The sequence below is a fragment of the Notechis scutatus genome, chromosome 3 (genome assembly GCF_049901735.1).
Source record: "Notechis scutatus isolate UNSWTSFEM ecotype Mainland chromosome 3, rNotScu1.2, whole genome shotgun sequence".
NCBI classification, from domain to species: domain Eukaryota; kingdom Metazoa; phylum Chordata; class Lepidosauria; order Squamata; family Elapidae; genus Notechis; species Notechis scutatus.
The window spans coordinates 88,563,983-88,587,807 of record NC_142011.1 but is presented as its reverse complement, the minus strand read 5'-3'; the positions used below and the strand labels follow the sequence as shown (position 1 = coordinate 88,587,807).

At 36.6% G+C, this 23,825-nt stretch overlaps 1 protein-coding gene across 4 annotated transcripts in view; it reads left to right on the top strand.

Moving 5' to 3' along the window:
* The window catches only part of CDC14A (cell division cycle 14A), an 85,117-nt gene that overhangs the window by 41,282 nt on the left and 20,010 nt on the right, over window positions 1-23,825 (top strand). For 2 of the 4 annotated variants that reach the window (XM_026671796.2, XM_087960736.1), the window contains exons 6-14: window positions 4,304-4,370; window positions 5,379-5,441; window positions 6,250-6,337; window positions 9,914-10,144; window positions 12,634-12,772; window positions 14,552-14,711; window positions 16,316-16,425; window positions 18,200-18,247; window positions 20,360-20,488. In XM_026671796.2, coding sequence (XP_026527581.1) covers window positions 4,304-4,370; window positions 5,379-5,441; window positions 6,250-6,337; window positions 9,914-10,144; window positions 12,634-12,772; window positions 14,552-14,711; window positions 16,316-16,425; window positions 18,200-18,247; window positions 20,360-20,488 — 1,035 coding nt within the window. Of the gene's footprint in view, window positions 1-4,303; window positions 4,371-5,378; window positions 5,442-6,249; window positions 6,338-9,913; window positions 10,145-12,633; window positions 12,773-14,551; window positions 14,712-16,315; window positions 16,426-18,199; window positions 18,248-20,359; window positions 20,489-21,121; window positions 21,447-23,825 lie in introns of all 4 variants that reach the window. The other 2 variants (XM_026671794.2, XM_026671795.2) reach the window with 2 other exon arrangements.

Sequence of the window (23,825 nt, the reverse complement as noted above, 5' to 3'; positions counted from 1 at the left end):
TTATAGTACCAACTCCTTAGCTGTGGTTAGCTCCTTAGCTGTGGTTTCATAAGCTGTTTCTGCAAAGCTTTCAGTGCTCTGAGAATGAGGTTGTAGACAAATTTGTTAAAATACATTCCAATGTGTGTCTCTTTGCTCAGTTCACCAGATGTGGAAATTGAATTTATTTTATTTTTTAGATTTCTTCCAGAAGCTCAAGTTGGTATACCAAGCACCTTCCTTATTCCCCCCAAAGTGGAGTTGGTTGAATCCTGGTTTCCCAAATCTCAGTGAAGTAAAACAGTGTCCTTAAATAGAGGCCATTAAAGTGTCCTAAGATCATGTCTCTGAAATGTAGTAAAGGAAAGAAAGCGAAGGGTATTTCACTCTATAAATGGTCCACAGTCAGAAACACAAGAAATAGCCCAGGAAAAATAGGAAGATATCTTTGAAAACACTACAGGGAGGGAGGGGCAGAGAGAGAGAGAGAGAGAGAGAGAGATCCTATACGACATGTACAATTTCAATATTGCATGACTTTTTACAAATAAAATTATATCACACTAACTTAAAGATGAAGCACTTAATATTGTGTCTTCGGTATGTTCAGTTGAGCAGGAAACTTACCAAATATAAATTCGTTTATACCCTGAATCCTGTTTTTATACCTTACTTAGCACCAAGTTTGCAAGGTACAGTAGGTTGCGATCGTGCCAGTCCAAAATGTGAAATTTGATCTAGTATGATTTAAAAAATTGATACCAGATTTTATTTAATATGATCCAAAATGCAATTAGCGTGAGGCTAGTGTGTGTATGGTTGATGCTAGAACATGCACAGTTGTGCTGGGTTTGTAGATGCTAATTGTGCAAAATGGAGAAAAGGAAGGGTCTATTTGAGGAAGGCTCAAAAAAAGGAAAGGCTTATTTTGAAGAATCACAGCAGAATACTGTAGTAACAACATTAATTGACACCTACCTGTAGAGATTACTCCTAAATGCTCAGAATAAGTCTATACTAAAAATTGGTATGAATTATCCCTGAAGTCTGGCCTGTCAAGTAAGTCATTTTCATAACAATTGCCCTGCCTATATAGAACTGGGACAGCTAGCAAATTCTTAATGAAACTCTCCCAAAATTCCTCTTGCACAAAATTCCCTGCAACTGCTTTCTCAATAGGGGATTTTTTTTCTCTCCATAACAGGCAACAGAATCTGTCAAGCAGTATTAAATATAATTGCTACACTTAAACCTCCTGTTTCTTGATTTCTCAATGATAGTTGAATGGGGAAGTACCAAAATTTGATTTTTAAAATGGCTTCTGAATTGTGCAAGCATTATCTGAATCAGATTGTATGTTGTGTTAGGTCTCAGCCCTGACAGAATCTACTACAGTGTGTTTTGAAAGATTTCCGTATCTTTTCTCCCACATGTTCTGTTTATTTGTTTGTTTGTTTTAAAATACCTAGCAACTGGATCGCAGTATGCAGTTAAATATTATCAAACATCTTGATGTTGACTAAGAGCAACATAGTTGTTTGTTAATCATTCATCCTGATTTCTGACATGGAAGATGAACAATATCAGCATGAAGAAATACGAATTTGCTACGGATAATTTGTTGCAATATAAAATTAGATTTGACATCTGGACACCTATATCAAATCCTTAAGAGAGGGTGAATAAAGGACTACTTGCTTCTGGGGTAAAGTTGTTCTGTGTATTTTAGGAAGATGGGAATACTTGCATCCAAAAACAGAGTTTCAGAAAAATTGGCTCTGGAAGAAAATTAGTAATTTTCAGATGCTACACAAAGAGCAGTTTGGATATAATTGAAATTATTTGGATATATTATAATCAGTAATTTGCATACCATAAAAATATTTGCTAATTCAGTTGTTTTTTGGGTGAAACGTACAACATCAAGGCATACATCATTTATATTGTCTTGCTTTAGGTAAGGAGAGAGATATGTGCTTTACCCTTACAGTTAAGGAGGAATTTTCACATCCAGAATTTTGTATACTGCATATCAAGAAAACTTAATTTTACTTATGCAAATTTATATTACTTCACAGCTTTGTTTTCTGGTATTAGTTGAAGAGCTAGAAAATTACACATTTTTATTAACCATATCTTGATACCCGACCTTTACTAAACATCCTCTGCATCCATAAAACACTACTATAGAAGGTGCTTTTGACTGTAAATTCTCCTGCTTGGACATGATTATAAAGGTGGACTAAACATGCAAAATGGGTATTGAGCAAAGAGTATTAGCTAAAATCATTTTTAAGTTGGAGCCTCTATCCTTTTTTTTTTTTTAGATTGATGTAGAAATAACAATTGAAAATGTTCAGATATTTATTGCATAACACAGAAATAAAGTATAAGTATAAATTAGTTTACTGACACTTTCAAGCTTACCTAGATTGTAGCTGGAAATTCTAATCATAATCTTTGTGCTATATTATTTAATATTTGTTTTAATCAATGAATTAAACAGGTTTTTGTGGGGGGTTTAAAATGTAAAGAAAAGTACTTAAATAAGATATGTATTAGAGGTATGTTAGCCCTTCCATTATACAAAATGTATCTTTTATAATAATGGGATTGTGAAATTTATTTGTACCTTTTCTGAGAACAGATTCTTTTTCTCCGATCATATTTAATTTATTATAGCTTATTGTTACTACATTAGACTAGTCAACTTTAATTAGCACATCTGGCAGTACATCATTTTCACACACTTAGTACTTAGATGACAGGCATTTAAAACTTGCACTAAAAGTTCAGTTGCTATTCCACGTGAACTGATTTTCACTTACATCTCCTTTAAAACATTATGGAGTTTTCAGTTTGATTGAAATCAACTATATATTGTAGTGTTTTGTACTTTAGCCCCGTTAAAATCTTTATGTTTAATATAACTCATTGGGAAAACTCTAGTTGCCTTTGCTACTAATCCTGATCATACTGCTTCAAACATTGTAAAGCTCTATTGAATGATAAATTATTAAATAGAATAATAATCCTGTGTGTCCAATCACACTTGGCCAATAAAGAATTCTATATTCTATTCATTAGCCTTGGGGAAGAAACTGTATTTTTGCCTAGCTTTTCCCATGTATAAATTTCAAACTTTCCTTTTATAAGCAAGTTTAATTAACAAAGAAATTGCTTTGTTTTTTAAAAAAATATGGTTTCTGCTTCTTCAATGAACAAACTGTAAATATTGAGATTCTTTTCACAGGAGAAAATTATATACCTTGTTCATATTACTATTGATTACTTTATAGGAATAACACTATGTTTAATAAGTTAAAGAGAACTTGCGTATACTCTTTCTGTGAAAATCATTTCTTAAAAGTCAGTTGAACTGGAGGTCACAGGAATGGGGATTGATATATATGCAAAAATATGTATAACAAATACATTAAAGCAGATGCACACATACACACACACACATACATACATATGTAAGAGGACTATCTATATCTATCTTATCTATCTATCTATCTATCTATCTATCTATCTATCTATCTATCTATGAGGACAATATATATATTGTCCTCTTAACAGCAATCCAATGAAAGAACACTTTTAATAGTACATTACTATGTTTTTAATTGTAATTACAAAATGGATATTACAGGTTTAATGAATAGAATATAGAATTCTTTATTGGCCAAGTGTGATTGGACACACAGGAATTTGTCTTGGTGCAAACGCTCTCAGTACACATAAAAGAAAAGATACATTTGTCAAGAGTCAAGAATCATAAGGTACAACACTTAATGATAGTCATAGGGTACAATAAGAAATCAAATCATATTAGGAAACAGTCAATGTAAATCGTAAGGATACAAGCGACAAAGTTACAGTCATACAGTCACAAGTGGGAGGGGATGGGTGATAAGGAGTGATGAGAAGATTAATAGTAATAGTAGTGCAGACTTTGTAAATAGTTGAACAGTGTTGAGGGAATTATTTGTTTAGCAGAGTGATGGCTTTTGGGGAAAAACTATCCTTGTGTATAGTTGTTCTGATGTGCAGTGCTCTATAGCTTCGTTTTGAGGGAAGGAGTTGAAACTGTTTATGTCCGGGATGTGAGGGGTCTGTAAATATTTTCACAGCCCTCTTTTTGACTCATGCAGTATACAGGTCCTTGATTGAAGACAGGTTGGTAGTAATTATTTTTTCTGCAGTCCTAATTATCCTCTGAAGTCTGTTTGCTTGGGGCCCATACATCACTCCCTTCAGTGTTATTATGATACATAACTGCTCTCTGTTCCTCTAACATGTTAACATTTTCTTTCCATAGGGATGCTTCATTTGGGAACTGTACATATAATCTATCTATTCTCGACTGTCTGCAAGGACTAAAAAAGGTAATCTTACAGTGCTCAGAGGCATGAAAATAACTTCTTAGATATTTTTCAAGAATGTAACACAGGACATTGGTAGGCTATGATCAGCCCTAGTTTGCCATTCATTTTTCAAGTCAAGTGTAATCTTTCAGTAGGTTCAGTTGGGTGTTTTTTATTGTTTTCTTTTTTTTACACATTTTAAATACCCTTGAGGGCATAATTAAGAATAAAAGCAACATAGATTGGGAGGGCAGGTGGCTAAGCCTTTTTAAATGCCCATTTAAAAACATTTTCGAGCCTATGAACAAATAAAACCAATAGGAGTGCTTTGTCTGAAGCAGCCCCTGTTTGTCTCTACTCCATTTTGGGGGGAGGGATGTTGCTTCACAGTATTAACAATATTTGAACATCAGACTGGGACAGAACAAAGAACATGCAGTATCTAGAGTAGTGAAAATAAATCCTAAAATAATTATTTTTCTTATGTCTGTTTATGCTGCTAGTGAGAAAGGGGGGGGGGGTTACCATGAAAAACAGTGACACCCAATAAAATTCCAATTTCTTGGGTGTTATGTTCTAAGAAGATGTTAAACCATTTTAGAAAGTGGACTGGATTGTTGTTGTTTTTTGCCACACCTCTGGATGGATAATTTCAAAGCGTCCTAAAGAAAAAGTTTCTAGTTTAAGAAAGAAGCACATATATCTTCTGAATTTAATCACTGGGAGAGATAAAAGGTAGCATTTCTAGCAATATGTTCCTTGTTTCTATTACAGTCTGTTTCATCCCATCACTCTTAGTTAAGTATTCTTTCTGGATCAAAATGGAAAGTTTGACTCAGGATAGTTGGTTTTGCTAAGTCACAAACTCTACAACAAGTAACAAGCTTGTCTTGATTGTAACACTGTCAACATCATAAAAAAGTTTCTAAAGATGTAAAATAAGCACTAATTCCATTTATATTATTTCAGAAGGGACTGGATTCTTTTTTTATGAACAGCTTTATGAGAATTTGATATGCTTTTTTCTAGGCCTTACAACATGGATTTGTTGATTTCAAAACATTTGATGCAGATGAATATGAACACTACGAGGTTTGTATATATTTTAAATGATGAAGTTGCTAATTTACAGATAAGAAATTATAAAAATTTGCTGTTACTTGAAACACTTATATACATTTGTTGTAGTAGTGATGATTTTTAAATAGTTGTATATGTTTTTAGTTTCTCCCTGATAAAAGTATCAAGGAAAAGGAATAAAAGATTAAGTTACAGCCCTAGCATTATCTGATACACGAACAAACTAATTTATATATTATTTAATGGTACTGAAGTCATTCATTAAAAAAATCATTAAGTTGCTACAAATCTAGGAAAAAGTATTGGTTGTTTAATTCCCAAACTTAGATATTTCATTACTCTAGTGCAGTGGTCACCAACCGATGGGCCGTGGCCCACTGGTGGTCCGTGAGAAAATTTTGGTGGGCCGCAGAGAAATGTCCGCCCAAAAGCAATTAATCCAGGCTGTACGGGAACACAAGGCTGCACTGCCTACATGACCCACCCACCCACTGGCCCCCACCCTTTGGCCAAGCGCAAACCTGCAAACCAGCGCAGCCCTCGCCAGCCAGGACGACATGATGGTTACACTGAATTCTGAAAATAAAAGTACACTAATTGTTGGTCCTCGTGATAATTTGTCGGTAGAATTAGATGGACTTTTTTTTAATACTAGCAAATTACCAGGTAATCTTTCAGTAAATTTTCTTTTCATGAGTGACATTAGTCAGCTATTAAAGCAAAGCTACATTTTTATGAACTTTTGAAAACAAAATACCGTTCAAACATTGAAAAGAGATCTTTTTTTCAAAAAAAAATATTCTCCTTTCATTTTCCATAGAGGGTAGAAAATGGTGACTTCAATTGGATTGTCCCTGGAAAATTCTTAGCATTTAGTGGACCACATCCAAAGACCAAGATTGAAAATGGTATTTATCTTCTTCTTTTTTTGAGGGGGTGGTGGTGGATGGGTAGAATTTTGGTTTGTTTCCTATGGCTAGTCATTGACTATAGTCCAGAGTTGCTATAGTTTACCTAATTTCTGTCCACAAGATTTGTTTTGACAAATGCAGCTTCTGATAATAGATCTGAGCAACAACTTTGGTTAATACTGAAATCCAGGAAGAAATCTCATGCACAAGAAGGCCTTGGGTGTATGCAGGTTTTTGGAAATTATATTGTTTAGGAAACTTTGTTTTTACCAATACTGAAAAATTTAATTTTTAGTATGAAGGCAACTTAACATTCTCAACAAGTAAAACGCACTTACAGAGAGTTTGCTTATGGTAGCAAGCTCTGTCTTTTTTACTTTTAAAACTGTTTACCTCTTCCCATTTAAAAATTGCTCCAGAAATACCCTCACATTTCCAGGATAGGTTTTGAGTAAATGTGGAATTGAGTTCTGTGAAGAATATAGAACAGCGATGTCCCTTAACACAACTGAATTTCTTTTCTTAAATCCACATTATCCAAGTACACATTTTTGAAATTTTAATTATCGTTTTAAAGCCATTGTAATGAAAATCCCATTTTTTTGCTTGTAATTTTCAGACCCCTCTGTATCCAGTTTCTAAAATCAGCACTTATCTTTGTTATGACTTACACTGTTCAGGAGATCTAAAGTACATCTGTTTCCCAGAAGAAACTGTTTATTTTTTATAGCTAATTCCAAAATCTTGTAGCAAAAGTCAAATTTATCTGGTCCTTTCATCCAGGTATGACGTCCTCAGATCAAAAGCTTATTTAGCTCTTGGAGTTTTGTTATTCAAATTCTTTAAGTTCTTAAACCTATGATTGATTTTTCTTTTGTTCAGAGTTGAAGATAAACTCACCTGATGAAAACATTTTAACCATTTTATTGCTATTAAAGACTTTTGGACCAACAACCTTGAAAATGGTGAATAGGTGAATAGTCTTGAAAGTGATTAGGAAGTGAGTTTGGGACTTCTGGGGAAGATATGGTAAACTGAAGAGATACAGACAACAACCGTGGTAAAATGAAAAGCCAGCTAGTAGACCAGATTTTTGTAATTTCTCTCTGTGTATGGAGAGGATTTGAGATTGCTCACATTTGCTCCTCACGAGGAGACTGCAGGATAGTGATCTTCAGTGGGTTTAGAGCTCTGGGAGATAAAGGAATAGCCATCTGGTTATAATCACAGTCGGAACCTTCAGATTTATTTATTTATTTATTTATTTGATTTGCCAATTGTTTACAAGATAATAAGTATAAGTGTATACATAGTTGTGAATACATGAAATGGGTACATATAAGAAAAATAAAAGAAGAATAAGAGAAACAATAGGACAGGGATGGTAGGCACGTTGGTGCGCTTATGCATGCCCCCTAATAACACTAGGTTCATATGCTACCTTTTCTAATCACTTTTAGAAATTGGTTTTTAACTGCTTTTCAACTATTAGGAACCTTTGGATCAACAAATCTAAAAGCGCAGGGTGAATTTCCTTTAATTTTTAATAAAAGAAATTTTAAATATAAGTTTAAAGATTATTTTTTTTTATAAACTTCAAAAGGGTAATTAGAACTTTGATTTTGCATATGAGGATTCTTTATTTTCCAAGGACTGGACACAAGGCAGTGTAGCAAATCTGTACAAAATTCTTTACTGCAGCATAATAAAAGATTACAAGGTTGTTGCTAATTTTTTAATGTTTAGAACCCATAGTTGATATGCACCTGCAATTGCGTGGACACTGCCCCTAAATATTGATGCCACACCAAATATCAGTTTTATCTCAGCCTTATAAAATCAGTGAATATTACCTTAAATATATATCTACTTTAAACAATTTCATTTTGATACCACTTTAAGAAGTTGTATAAAAAAGAAGTGATGAAAATAAACATAAAATATATGCATGTAAAATTTCACAGTATTGGGTATAATTACTTAAAGAAAGAAATAGCAAATCAGTCAAAATAACAATGCCAAATCTCTCCTAAATATTTACAGTTGCAGTTACAAATATATAGAAGCTGTAGGGGCTTCATCACTTGAGGTGTTTAAGAAAAGACAGCCTCCTTTCTGAAATGGTATAGGACAGTGGTGGCTAACCTTTTGGGGCTCCTGTGCCAAAAATTGTGCATGTGCTTGCATGCTCGTGCTCGTGTGCCAGCACCCAGAAGGCAATGTGCACCCCCCATGCCCCCTATGCATCCACGCACAATTCCCACCCCGCCGTCCCCTTACCTGCACTGCGCCTCACGGCTGATTTTCAGCAGGTTTGAGGCCTTTTTTGGCCTCCCAGAGGCTTGAGGAAGGCTTCTGCAGGCTTTTCAGGCCAAAAACTTGGCCCGTTTCATCACTTCCGGTATTTTCGGAAAAACAAAAAGTGACAAAACGGGCCTAGTTTTCGGGCTGAAAAGCCTGCAGAAGCCTTCCTCAAGCCTCTGGGAGGCTGAAAAAGGCCTCAGACTGACCAAAAATCAGCTGTAAGGCGCACACATGTGCAGTGAGGTAAGTTTGCCTGCAGCTCACATGCCGGCACAAATGGCTCTGCATGCCACCTGTGGCATGCATGCCATAGGTTTGCCATCACGCCATCATTCGCTTAAGCAGGAGATTGGACTAGAAGACCTCCAAAGTCCCTTCCAGCTCTATTCTGATTGATCTGTTTTCATGATGATGAAGATTCCACAAAAAAAGCTTTCTTTTGATTTAGAATTAACAAGAAGAAATGGCTTCTTAGAATATCAGCTGGAGCCCTTTAATGTTCTGTAATGTTGATACTTAAGATCAGGGATGGGATTCAAATTTTTTAACAAACAGTTCTGTGGGCGTGGCTTAGTTGGTAGGTGTGGCCAACTCAATATCACTCACATCGAGGCACACATCTCCTCGCCTGGCCTCTCATGATTGTGGGGATGCTGCAACAGTCATAAGTGTGAAAAATGGTCATAAGTCACTTTTTTCAGTACCATTGTAACTTTAATGGTCACACCACACAAGCAAAGTACCAGCAAAGGAGGGGGAAAAAAAACTCCAGAGAAGTTCCTGAGACAGGAAGTCTAGTCCTGCCAAGAATGTAATAAGGGTTAACGGAGAGGCAGTTTCTGTAAGCAACACCAGAATGTTTCCTTCCTGCCTTCCTTACAGGATTAGGCCAGTAATTTCTTCTAACAACCGGTTCTCCAAACTGCTTAGAATGTTAACAACCGGTTCTAGCGAATAGGGGCAAACTGGTAGAATCCCACCCCTGCTTAAGATCTTTTGGCTATAACACTAAAGCATTTAGCTTTGCAACTTTGAATAGACTTGCCTAATAGTATTTGATTTACCAATAGAAGAGAACATCATGATGTTACCTAGTTAGGCAATGAAAGGTCTGCAAGAAACCAACCAACCAAACTTGGAGAGCACTAGGACCCCTCAATATTTGTATTACTTTAAAATAGTTTATTTTCATCATACAGTGTTCTTAATGGTTCTGCTACTTGGAGGTGAGATGGAAACATCCAAGTATTCTCACTCTGCTTGTTGTAGGTTACCCGCTTCATGCACCCGAAGCCTATTTCCCATACTTTAGGAAGCACAACATAACAACCATTATAAGACTCAACAAAAAAATTTATGAAGCAAAACGCTTCACAGATGGTGGATTTGAGCACTACGACCTATTCTTCATCGATGGAAGCACCCCGAGTGACAGTATATTGCAACAGTTTTTGAACATCTGTGAGGAAGCAGAAGGCGCTATTGCGGTACACTGTAAAGGTAAGTCTGAATTGCAATACTAAATCTGTTCGACATAAAAATAAAAAATTAGAATTAAAATTTCTATTCTAATATATATACTGACTTGTATAAATTATTCCAAATTACACGTTTTAAAACTCTTGCCTTAGCTAAAATGTTGCATTGATTTTTCCAACCTATGCAGAGCCATTTTTATTCCACTGAGTGATGCTGTTGCCTCTTTTTTTTTGTAAAGATTTCTCTTTAGTGTTCTTTAGAAGATTCCGTTTTTTGCATGTGTAAGAGTAGTAATGAACTTCCATATAATTTGTGTGAAGTGTGCCTTAAAATCTTGAATCTTTTATTCCACATTCTTTAAATAAAATGATTTCATTTGGAAAACCTGAAAATATAGAGGAAGCAGTGTCACTTCTTTTTTTCACTTACCTGTCTTATTTAATTAATTTATCCATTTTCAGTTTTTCCATTGCTTTTGGGAAAACCTGAAAGACTAGGATAGAGACAGATCATCATGGAGAAAATATATCTGTGTGGTTACTCAGAGTCGAAAACAACTTGATGGCAGATAGTCTAATCTAGAAACAGCCTCTTTTGTAGCCTCCCTGGCCTGTCTGAATTTAATATTTATGTTCCTCTAGATTCTAGAACAAGAGCAAATAATCTGATAACCATACTGCTTCTGGTTTTGCTGTTGAAGGCTAACAAGAAAGGGCATTTCACGAAAGGAAGTTTGTCAGCACTGGGCTAATGTAAAATTGTGGAAGGGTTTATAGCATCAGTCAAGTCTTACAATGCTTGTTAGCTGAAGATTACCCTGGCTTCATGGAAGCTTGTTCCTTTGCATCACTGATCATCAAGCCTCGATTAAAAGGGAAACTCAGACTAAATTCCTACGTGGTTACATCCATGTAGTTTTATGGACATGTTATAAATGTGGCTGTCATTGCTTCCTGCCAGGACATTACTGTGGCAACAGCCAGGATTTCCCAGATGACCTACCATCTGTGTTGACCGTGGGTGATCCTGTTTAGCTTTCTAAGTCAGCAAAGTCGACTAGATATTATTGTTCAGTTGGGCAGGACCCCATTACTACTTTCAGAAACATACCGTCAAGAAATCATATTCACCTAGTACTGATGGGAAGGATCTGTCTCTATATGTCTGAGGAAGCTGAAATGCTATTAAATCATGCTTTAAAATAAAAATAATGAACTTAAATATTTCATGACCTTTTGTCTGACTATTATTAAAAACAACTGCAGACTGTATGGCCTGCCTCCATTTGTGTTAGTTAATGGCATATAATATATTTAATTCATATTCTAACATCGTCATCCTGTAAAAGGTTTCACATATTAAAAGGAAGATAAGATAGTCCTTGGTTTACAACAGCAATTAAGACCACTGAGTGACCTGGTTGTAAAGTGTGACATCATGTCACTGTGTCTCCTAGTGATATTAATTCCAGCAATCCTGGGTGCCACTGTTAAATGAAGACCATTCGAGTTGTTAAACGAGGACCTCATGTGGCTACAACTACTGACTATCCACCAACTGCCCCATTGACTTTGCTTGTGGAAAGCTGGCAGGGAAAGTTGGAAATCGCAATTATCATATTAGTGGCTTGTACATATCTGTGGCATATCTGTGGCTTGTTGCAACATTGTAGTCATGAGCTGAGCAATAAGTACTCAGATCATGAATATGTGACTGCAGGTATGCTACAACAACTGGAATTCCAAGGACCCATTGTAAGTCCTCCTCATTCAGTGCCATCATAACTTTGAACAGTCACTCAATGAATGGTAGCAACCTGAGGACTATCCATACAGATCTAGCTCTGCAAATGGTTTTGATTTGTCATATGTAGGAAATAGGGCTATTCAAAGCCTTGAGAAGTAATCAAACTGCCTTTCCAAATCAACTTCTTGGAGGATCAAGTCAAAGCATGGAATGCTTACAGTACCCCTACTTCATTTTGGAAGTATCTTCTGGTGCATGGATATATCTCAGAAGGCCATGATAAAAGGACTTGAGGCAATTTGATGAAACCAACAGGAGCTATGGCTACATCCGTGTTCTGGATAGCTTGTATAGCACTAGGAACAAAGCAATATACTTTGAAATGTTTTAAATTATCAGGAATAGAAAAGGCCCCAGAGGTTAAAATAAACATAAATCAAGCATAAACAGAAGAAAGAACACTGACACTGACATACCCTAAACTCCGCTGAAGTTATTACCTAGCCTGGTAATGTTCGGAAACCAACCCACAAGCTCAGAGAATGAACTTTCACCTTTATCAATCAAGCTGTATAGAATATAGAAGGTTATTTTTCCTTTAATAGACAGATGACATTTCACATCTAGTTTGGCTGTAAATTTTGTAAAACCCTGAGACCTAGAAACAAACATTTGGAATATATTTGGCATTGCTCAGTGCCAAATATTCAGCAGTGTGGATCTCTTAAAACTCAATGTTTATGTCTTTTTTTTCATTAATGTAGCTGGTTTAGGAAGAACAGGAACACTAATCGCTTGTTACATAATCAAACACTATAAATTCACCCATTCTGAAGCCATTGCCTGGATACGAATGTGTCGGCCAGGTTCTATTATTGGACCCCAGCAACACTTCCTTGAAGAGTAAGTATGAGAACTACATTAAATCATATAATTGAAAGTAGGGGAAAATGTATCCATTACTACTACTAAAAGTAGCTAAAGTTGTAGAAAAGGTGATTTTTAGCAAGCCTGCCTATCTGTGGTGCTAACTGGAATGGATCAGATCAAGCCACCTGGTTTTCACTATGGGATTTATGACAGTGGCAATGAACATCTGGTTGTTACTTCTTAGTGATTAAAAAATGATTTAGTAGGTCAATAAAATGCAGAATCCTCCCCACAGTGCGACTTGGGTGCACATAGATGCTATAAATACAAGGATGACATTTTGCATAAGGATTTCTGATTTTATATCAGTACCGTAGCCCTATATTGCCCAGCTATTCTGTATAATGTCCCCAAAATACATTTGTAGTGAATCACTAGGAATTGTACAAAGTGAACCATGATCTGGGCGGAATGCCTCAAAACTATTCAAGTGTTACTTCCTGTTATTTCATGCTTAACAGGGTAGTGAAAATCCTATATTCAAAATAATTATTGAAACACTGCGTACTTCTTGTTTTTGTCATACATGAACCTGAAATGGTTTGGGTTTTTGCACTGAAGTTTCTATATTCCTTGCTATGCTACTTCAATCTGCCTATGTCTTTAATTCTCTAATTTTCTGAAATTGAGTACCTTGGCACCTTGTTTTGTTATTGGTGATAGTTATCAAAGAGGTTTTAAAGAATAATTAAGGAAGATGAGTGTTGTTGTTTTTTTAAAAAAACTTGGACTGAGGCATATGATACTTTGCAATTAAAACAGTGATACTGCTCCTCATTAAGTGATATTGCTCTGGATTAACAACTGTGTAATTGTTCTTTGAAGTCATCTTAACAATAATCTCTCCAACCTAACTTTGAAAGAGGTGTCTCCATCCACCAATGTATGGGTAAAATCATTCTAAGCAAGCATAAACTTCACTGATTCTTGCAAGGACTTTTTTTTTCCTGATTTATGTGTTTATGATGCTCAAGTCAGCAATTTTTTCTAGCCTGACTTGCCTCATTTAATTATATTCCATGTTAGCTTCCTTGCATGGATATTGTTTTCAGCGTTCTATTCCATAGTCATTAATCTCCCAACAGGAATTTTTGTCTGAATTGAAATATATGGGCGACCTTGTTTATTTCTGCCTATTGCTGAAGCTGTCATATTTAATTATCCAGTTAGGTAAAATTGATGGGAAGGATTGATTATGAACGAGAGTAGCAAAATTTAGCACATACATATAAGAAGACAAGGGGAAAAAATGAAAGAAAAAAGTTATTACTGATATATTTAATTCTATAAGAATAAAACAAAAAGGTAAACATTTGCCCTGCCAGTCATGTCCAATTCTAGAGGATGATGCTCATCTCCGTTTCCTAGCTAAGAGAGTCAGCATTGTCCAAAGATGCTTCCATGATCATGTGGTTGACATGACTATATGCCAGGGTGCACTGAAGTTCTTGGTTCTCTTGGAGCTTGATTGTATTGTTGTATCTGATGATGTCACCTAGTTTGGGTAATAAAATATCTGCAAGAAAACAACCAAGCTCAAAGAATGCTAATTCTTATTTCAACCCCAAGCTACAAATATTCTCTTAGCAATAAATATTTTAATTATAAGGACCAAAGTCTAACTAGATCGTCCAATAATTCTGTGAAATTGTACAGATTTAAAGATTTGAAAGGCACATATTTTAAAAGAAGGCCACACCTCATTTGTAGAATGCCACTGATGCTAATTTTATTTTTGGTACTATTGAACAGAAAACAGTCAATATTGTGGGTCCATGGAGACATATTCCGAACGAAACAGAAAACAAAAGAAGTAGAAGAAGATAGTTTCAGCAAAGTTTTATCGGACCTTGATGACATTTCTATCAGTGGAACTTCAAATAGAATTGACAATTTGGATAAATACATAGAGGTAAAGTTGCACTGGAATAATCTCCAACCACACTTGAAGAATATGTCAATAATTTCAGAAATAAAATATTTAAAGTTTAAATAGCAGCGTAATATATTCAAAATGTTTGATATATATGTAGTATTACTTGTGTTGTAATCCTTATAGTAAAAGAGGTCAGTATGATTATTGAAATATTGGAAATTACACGGCTGGGCCAAGGAAGAATAATGGCCAAGATGGAATGCAATGGAATCCCATGTAGATATGATGGGTTCAATAGCTCTTTGCCAAAACTATTGTCTAAAATAAGGGTTTTAGGGGTTATGTTTCCTAAGAAAATTAATTAGAATCATTGCATCAATCATGACTTATTTTTCTCCTTTGTAATTTGATTTCTGGTTCTGACCTAATATAACTTTGGTTTAATTTAAGGCAAGGAGCAAGATGAGGAAGTAGATCAGGGGCGTCAAACTCGCGACGACACGTCGTCACGTGATCTATCGCAACTTTTCCCCCCTTCACAAAAACGGTGGGCAAGGCCAATGCCTGACACATCCGGCCCGCGGGCCGCGAGTTTGACACCCCTGAAGTAGAAGGCAAAAATATTAAAAGTTTGCCTCTTATTAGAGGCAAACCTTAGAGGTGTGGAAAGAGCCAGCGTGATTATTTAGTAAATTTATTTTATATTTATACTCCACCATTTCTCTGCAAGTTTAAGATGGCATACAAACAGTGGGGTAGCTTGGATTAAGAGAAAGTAATTGAGCCATGGTCATCCAGAATTCTTACAATTGGTTGTTTTTTTTTTCCACTTGTAGTCAGCACTTTAACTATAGAGACCTGGCCAACTTGTTAGAAGAAGGAAAGTGTGTATGTGCTCACACTACATTGTGTTTTTTTCACCTTCATCCATATGGAAACCTGGGACAAGTTAAACTCCTCGCTGCTTCCATGTCCAGTATTTTATTATTAAAGTTTGTGACTTCCCGGCCACAATTGAGCCTAAATTTTCTATTGTTAAGTGAGTTTTACCCCCTTTTACAACTTTTTTTTTTTTTTTGCCACAGTTCTTAAGGAAATCACTGCAGTTGATAAGTTAGTAACCCAGTTGTTAAGTGAATCTGGCTTCCCCATTGACTTTGCTAGTCAGAAGGTCTCAAGAGGGGATCACATGACCTTTTGGGGCACACAAATGGTCATAAATATGAACCAGTTGCCAACCATCTGAATTTTGATCACATGATCAATAGGGATGCTGCAAAGGTTGTAACTGAAAAACAGTCGTAAGTCACTTTTTTCAGTGCCGTAACTGAACGATCACTAAATGAACTGTTGTAAGTGGAAGACTACCTATATTTCCTTTCAGTATATTGTGTATGCATTTACAGTGAAGTTTGCTTTTGTTATATTATTCCTTTTGTGCTTAAAAACATTTTTAAAGGGATAAATGCTATTGGTAAGTTGTCAGGAGCCAAAAATAATGTGAGGGAGGAGAAGAAAAACCTATTGGCAACTCTAAAAAGACCATAGAAACTGTCGGAATCCTGACATCTAAAGTGATTCCTGTGTCATAGATTTGTTCTCAAAATGTTTTTTCTTTTAATTAAATTATTGTTTTCCAGAATGGTTTGGAAGAAGATTCAGAAGCTAAGAATGACATGACCCAGGGAGATCAACTTTGTGCCTTAAAACTTCAGAGGCAGCCACGTTCAGCTACAACAGGAGCTCTTAGGTGAGTTATTCAGATTCTGTTCTAATATTGATTTTTTTAAAAAATCACACTGACATTTTTACTTTTCTAATGGTCTCGGGCAGGAGTGTCAAACTTGCGTCCTCATGGCAGTGTCACCTGATGTATCACGACTTTCCCCCCCTTCGCTAAAGCAGGCGTAGGCTTGGCCAACGTGTGACGCATCTGGCCCGCAGGCTGCGAATTTGACAGCCCAGGTCTAGTGTATGGTTATAGCATCCTTCCACAGTACTTTTATAAATTTGACCAGCTGCTAAAGCATACTAGAAGGGGCTACTGCTTGCTATATAAGTAGTGCTTGATTTATGACCATTGAATGACTGTTTGAAATCATGACATGCTTTAAGAAGTGACTTATCACATGATCTAGTTTGGGCAATTGACAATTGCCATGTATTTATGATGCTTGCAACATCCTGGGGTCATCTGAGGACTATTTACAATATTCCTGGCCGGGGTGGGGTGGGAACAGAAGAAAGTCAATGGGGAAAACCATTGGGTGTGACTCACTTAAACACATTGCTTAGTGATCCCAATTGTGACTGTAAGTCGAGGACTGCCTGTAATGTCAAAAAGGGATGTATTTGTCCATAAGATTATCAGGCCTCTATTGCCAATTGATCATTTAAATCCTTATGAAATTTATTGAATGTTGCAATACATTGGCCTGTGGAGTACTATCAATCAATCAAACAGACTAGAGTTGGAAGGGACCTTGGGAGGTCTGCTAGTCCAACTCCCTGCTCAAACAGGAGACCTTACACCCTTTCAGACAATTGTCCAGTCTCTTCTTAAGAACCTCCAGTGATGGAGCATCTAAAACTTCTGAAAGCAAGCAGTTCCACTGGTTAATTATCCTCACTTTTAGGAAATTTCTCTTTAGTTCTAGGTTGCTTCTCTCCTTGATTAGTTTCCATCCATTGTTTCTTGGCCTGCCTTCTGGGGCTTTGGAAAATAAGTTGACTCCCTCTTTTTTGTGGCAGCCCCTCAAAATACTCAAATATCATGTCACCCCTCGTCCTACTTTTCATTAAACTAGACATACCCAATCCGTTCTTAAAACCTTAAATCCTAACCACAGTTTACTATATGTCCCTCATTTTGTTTATATGAAGGTGTTAGTGATTGAACCTGTCCATGAAAACCTTGTGTGCTGTACTCTTGACTTGTTATCCTATCCTATCCTACTCCTATCCAATATCCTAGAAATGGGTAATGTGTTGAACTCTGAACTCTACTGTACTAGCCGGCAAAATAAAATTATGGGAAGATGGGAATTGTAATTCAGTTGCACGTATGACCTTCTTCGTGTTAGGGTCATTGAAGAGAATCCTATTTTCAGTACCAGGCTATGTAAAGGACAGTATGCGAACACAAACCTGATGATTTTTTGTTGATGGCACATAGCTTGCCAGTTCCTTCTATAGAGAGATGGATTCAGCCAACATCCAGTCTTCATGAACAATGGTAGAAATAATTTCCTTTTAAAGAAGACATCTGCTAGACTCGAGGAGGGAGATCTGAGCAACGCTCCAGTATTTATTTATGTTATTTATGTATATATTCATTGATACATTTACTGATTTGCCTGCCTACCTGCTTGGTTGCTTGCTTAACTGCTTTTCTGAATTTGTGGGATATGTGTTTAATTTAGTATATTAGATTGTTGGAAGAGTAAATATTGGCTATATAAATTAGGTAATATATAACCTTTTTAGTTCAATACTTCTTACGTAAAATATTATTGCCTTTTCAGGTTAGAAGATATGAAAACACATGTCAGATCCATATCCCAGCCTTTCAGGTATTTGTTTTGAATATTTAGAAAGAAGACGCTGAGCTTGTCGATCAGAAAGATCGGCAGTTCGGTGGTTCAAATCCCTAGCACCGTGTAACAGAGTGAGCTCCCGTTACTTGTCTCAGCTTCTGCCAACCTAGCAGTTTGAGAGCATGTAAAAATGCAAATAGAAAAATAGGGACCATTAGTGGGAAGGTAACAGTGTTCCATGCGCCTTCAGCGTTTAGTCATGCCGGCCACATGACCACAGAGACGTCTTCGGACAGCACTGGCTCTTCGGCTTTGTAATGGAGATGAGCACCGCCCCCTAGAGCCAGAAACAACTAGCACGTATGTGCAAGTGGAACCTTTACCTTCTGAATTGCTGTTGTAATTGTAATTACATACGTAGTATTACTAATAATTACTAAATATTACTAATAGTAACAGTGCTGTGATAGAATGTAAAAGCTGTTCTCCATGTTAAAGCTGTAGATCAAAGAATGGTTTTGTAGTTCATTTAATAATAAGGTTGTGAAATAGCAAACATTGATATTCAAGTTCCCATGCAACCTTGCTTGTAGATAAACTGGGTCCATACACGTATAGCATGCAAGGACACATGTCTGTTATTTATTGTTCTTTGAAACTTCAGTGGGCAAAAGTTAAAGTTTGGAAAGCTGCTTAGCCTTTGGTTTCATAGCTTGATATGTAATTCTTCCTAGATATAACCATACTAATATTTAAAGCAAATTGATCTATCTCATTAAAGCCTGATTCATGTATTGCAGTATAGTCGCACTGATACATGTCCATGGGGCAAGTTATCTTTTGAAGATGTATGGGACTTTGGATCAGTGGTGGGATTAAAAAAAAATTACTACCATTCTGTGGGTGTGGCTTGGTAGGCGTGATGTGGCTTGGTGGGCGTGGCTTGGTGGGCTTTGCAGGGGAAGGATACTGTAAAATCTCCATTCCTACCCCACTCCAGGGGAAGGATACTGTAAAATCCCCATTCTCTCCCCACTCCACTAACCTGCTTTTAGGCTCCGTTCTCCTGTGCAGGGCAACAAAAGAAGGCTCAGCCGATCAGCTGGGACTCAGGAGACAGAGAATAGATGGGGGCAGGGCCATTCAGAGGTGGTATTCTGAACTACTCAAAATTTCCGCTACCAGTTCTCCAAACTGTTATGATATGTACAGAATAACCCTTGAGTAACAAGGATATGCACATGGAAACATTTATGAGAATAGTTATGAATAATTATCCAGCCACACACAGATACACTAAATTGAGTTAAAGTTTACTTTAAGAAATAGCACAGTACAATAAACAGTCCAGGTCATATACGTTTAACAGTCCAAAGAATATCCAATTACAAAGTCTTCTTACCGGTTGCCTTTGTCATTTACAGGAAACAAAGATATCAAAATATAAGCACAACAGAGAACCTTTGATAGCAACAGAATGTCAGAGATACAGAATGTCAGAGATACAGAATGTCAGAGACAGCAAGCCATGATCTCTAGCTCCCTCTTATGGCAATTCACAATACAATCTATCAGTCGGAATCAATACAGTGATTTTGTGTTAAAGCTACAAACATACATTGTTGGTTTATATATTGCCAACCCAACTAATTGGTGGACAGATTCCTAACACGAACTACTCAAAACTTCCGTTACTGGTTCTCCAGAACTGGTCAGAACCTGCTGAATACCACCTCTGCTTTGGATTCAATTCCAAAAAAGTGCTTCAGTCATATTCTTCTTTAGAGATGCTCCTGAATTACGTCAACATTTCATTTGCAGTCCAAGACCAAACATGACCTCTGAAAAGTACCCAAAGGATGGGAGATCCTTTGGCACGATGTTGTGATTCACCCATAGAATAAAATTCACCTGCGGAATAAAATATTGTCCTGTTCCTCCATAAGATTTGATTGTGTCCAGACATCTTTAGATCCCAGTTGTAGAAGACATAATTCATCACATGAAAACCCTGAGAATGTTTTAATGTTTTTTATTTATATAAAGATGTATATTCAGAGATCCTGGTATGAAAACTAAATGGATAGAAAAATAAATGTTATACCAATCGTATGAACATACTTTTGCTTCCTGTTGGTGTACTTTCAGATTGAATACAGCAGCTCTCTCCCAAGGATCCATGTCTCCTTTGAAGGCCACCAAAGTTATCGTTTCGGCATCACCCACAGCAAAGAGAATAAATAGGCATGCTCCATCCTCAGTTCCAAATTTTAAAAGGTATTTTTTACTCTGCTATGTCTTTTATCTTTTGGGAAGAGGGAGTATAGGGACAAAATACTTTATTTTTCATTTGCAATTGGGATTTCTTGTGTAAGAAATCTAAGGTATTCTGAATGCCTTTGATGTAACTTTACAAACTTGCTTCTGATAACTTAGTTTGACCATAGGAATAATTGTATAGTAATCATAGTTTGGCTATGAGCACTAATAAAATTACATTTATATCATCCCATTGATTTCATATTTAAAAAACTACATGCCACAATATTTTTCAAAATAATTTATCCCATATTAGCCTATTCCAGCTTATTAGAAACCAAAAGGAAACCACCTTTAAATAACAAATGCTAGAAAAATGTTGCGTCAGGTTCCAGGATCACTGGAGATTACATCTATGTATTTCTTCAAAGCACTGCAATCATTTTGCAACTGTTCTTTATCCTAAAATGTTCCCAATGGTTTCCCCATAATTTACCGAAAGAATTAAGCTGTATGTTGCCACCATTTAATATTGAGAAAGTGATTTTTTTTCCTCCTCCTCCAAGTGCCTTTTAAAGCATGTCTTGCATTGATCATCACCTGTGCGTACATTTTGTGTGTATTTTTACCCCACATGTGTTTTCCATTCAGCTTTTCCATAAACTCCAGGTTAGCCAGTTCTCTAGGGAACCTGCATGCTGCTTCAGATGATGCTGAGAGCAAACTGACATTATCATCTTCTAGGACAGGTTATTCTGTAAGCCAACTCTCCAGTCATTTGAATGGCAGTGCGCTGTTGCCTGCCAGAAATTATCATGAGCTGAACAACAACCTGTACAACAGGAGAGGCAATAGCACTACCAACCTCAACAACTATGTCAATTCTTCCAACGTCCTGGCAGAGGAGTACAACACCTTCAGATCTTTTACGGGGCTCACTGCTTCTTCAGCAAGATATCTGAGTCGATCGATTCCTGTAAGTTCATAGTTCAGCAGCCCTTTCAGAGACCTTGTAGAACTTCCCTTCAATCAAAGTTTTCTCCAAAGTTTCTAACAATTCTTAGACCTTCCTTTCTGGTCTTTTTCTCATTTCATGACCTCTTCTTCTTGCGCAACTAGTATCTTTATTATCTCAACCAAAACCAGTCAGCTACTTTTTGTTGTGTTTTTTTTTGACACTACGGGAAAGAAAGATGATTGTTTTGCTTCCTAATTTTTGTAATGTCTTCCGTGAGCGCACCTTTCTTTTTTATATCCATTTTAATTCATTGTAATGAAACGCTGAAAGTGTCAGGTGTTCATGTCGGTACCAGGTTTTCTTTTTACATTTTTAAAGATACATACAAAGAGCACGGAGAGATTCAGTAGGATTTTGAATTGTCTAAGTTAGAAGAATTAACTACATTTATAAAGGTAATGTTTGGTTGATAACCACTCATTCAGGGAGTGTTCGAAGTTGTGGCAGTGCTGAACAAGTGGTACTTACAATCAGTCCTCAAAATTCAAAGTTCCAGCTATTATAGCACCCCTATAGTCCTGGGTTGCAAAACAAGCATTTGGCAACCAGTTTACATGATGGTTGCAGCATCCTGCTATCCTGTGATTACCTTCCCTTCTGGCTTCCTATAAGCAAAGTCACTGGGGAAGCCTGCAGGGAAGGTTGCAAGTTGCTCCTGCAACCTTTTCTCCTGTGGAGTCACCTACAGAATGTGAGATCCAAGAGATCTTATACCCCACAGTGCACTCGTACTTCAACATCCCCTCTCTAGCCCCCACACACTCGCACAGTGCTGCAGCAACCTTCACAGTTTGCTTTGCTTTGGGATTTTACATGTACCGCGGTACTCATTGCTGCAATTCCTCAACTCATTCCATACTGCGCATCTGTCCACTGGTTTCTTTGCAAGCCACCCAGGACTCATGACTTCCAGCCAGCTTCCCCAGTGACTCTGCTTGTGGGAAGCTGGCCGGAAGTCACAATCACATGAGGTCCTTGCTTAATGACCCACAATTTTTATTTAACTAGCAGTGAGAACTGCCGCAGGTGCCGTCACTACGCGATACGGTCTCACCACATTCCACTTAATGACTGCATCACTTAGTGATGAAAATTCCAGTTCAAATTATTGTCGTGAGGTGATGATTATCTGTAAAATAATAGACAAAAAGTGGGGGGAAATCAGTATTAGTTCTCAGTCTACTCTAAATTTAGCCTTATGTTTTCTTTTAGTATATTTCCTCTGTGTGAATGAAATGGATAAAACAAGGAGCATCACCATTTTACATAACTTTTGGAGGGGAAATACCCAAAAAACCCAATGTCCTAAGATACAGTTTAAGCCATTTGTGCAGGGACTATTATCTCCTCTACATAGGATAGAGAAAAGCCTTTGTGGCAACAGCAGGAAATTGTAATATTCTGAATTTTAGCTGTTGTCTACCTACTTGAACTTGTAAGATTTATCTCTTACATCATCTTTTGAATATAGCATGGAAATACTAAAAATAAAAGAACTAAGGCTTTTATAAATTGTATTTATTTTATTGGTCAGTATGAGATCTTTTGTTGAGAGTATCTGGCAAATAGGTTACTTTGTTTTAAAAAAAAATCTTGCAAATATTTTTTCTGGCAAAATAATATATTGCACAAATTTGAAACTAAACTATTTTAAATGTTTTAAAATAAGTCCGTTCCAGTCGCTACTAAAAACAACAACAACAAAAAGTATATTTTCCATACCGGAGAACTTATTTTTATAATTAGTTACATTGACTACCAGAAAAGTACCACATGATCGTTGTCATCCTTACTGGGATGCTTCAGATGTGGGGAGCCAGGTTTTTATTCTTTGGGGTTCAAATCCTCTGCTGGGAATTGAACTCTGGATCTTTTGGATGACTTCATGCATTATTTTAGCTTTAGGAGCTATCCAGGCCCTGCAATTCAGTGGTTGTAGGAAGGAATACTCAGAAGTTATCCGAATGGTATACATATAATCTATCTACCCTTAAACTTTTAGAGCAGAACAAAACAGTTGTTACATTATGTCGTGACCCCAAGCATGGGATTGTACATGACACAATCCCGCTTGGGGGGAGGGGAAAATTGATCTACTTTTATGCAGTGTGTATCCTATGTGTTCTCAGTTACCTTGACCACCAGGAGGCACCATGTAACCAGTTTTGTCCTTATTTATATCTTTCTGCTTGGAAATGGAATGTCCCATTCCGATAGTTTTTATAATACATTTCTGCAGCATAGTACATAAAATGTAAGTTGTTTTTGGAAGGTAAGAGCATGTTGAAAATAGAAAGTCCTTCAGAATTTAGTTCACAGTTGTTTTGTTGGAATAGC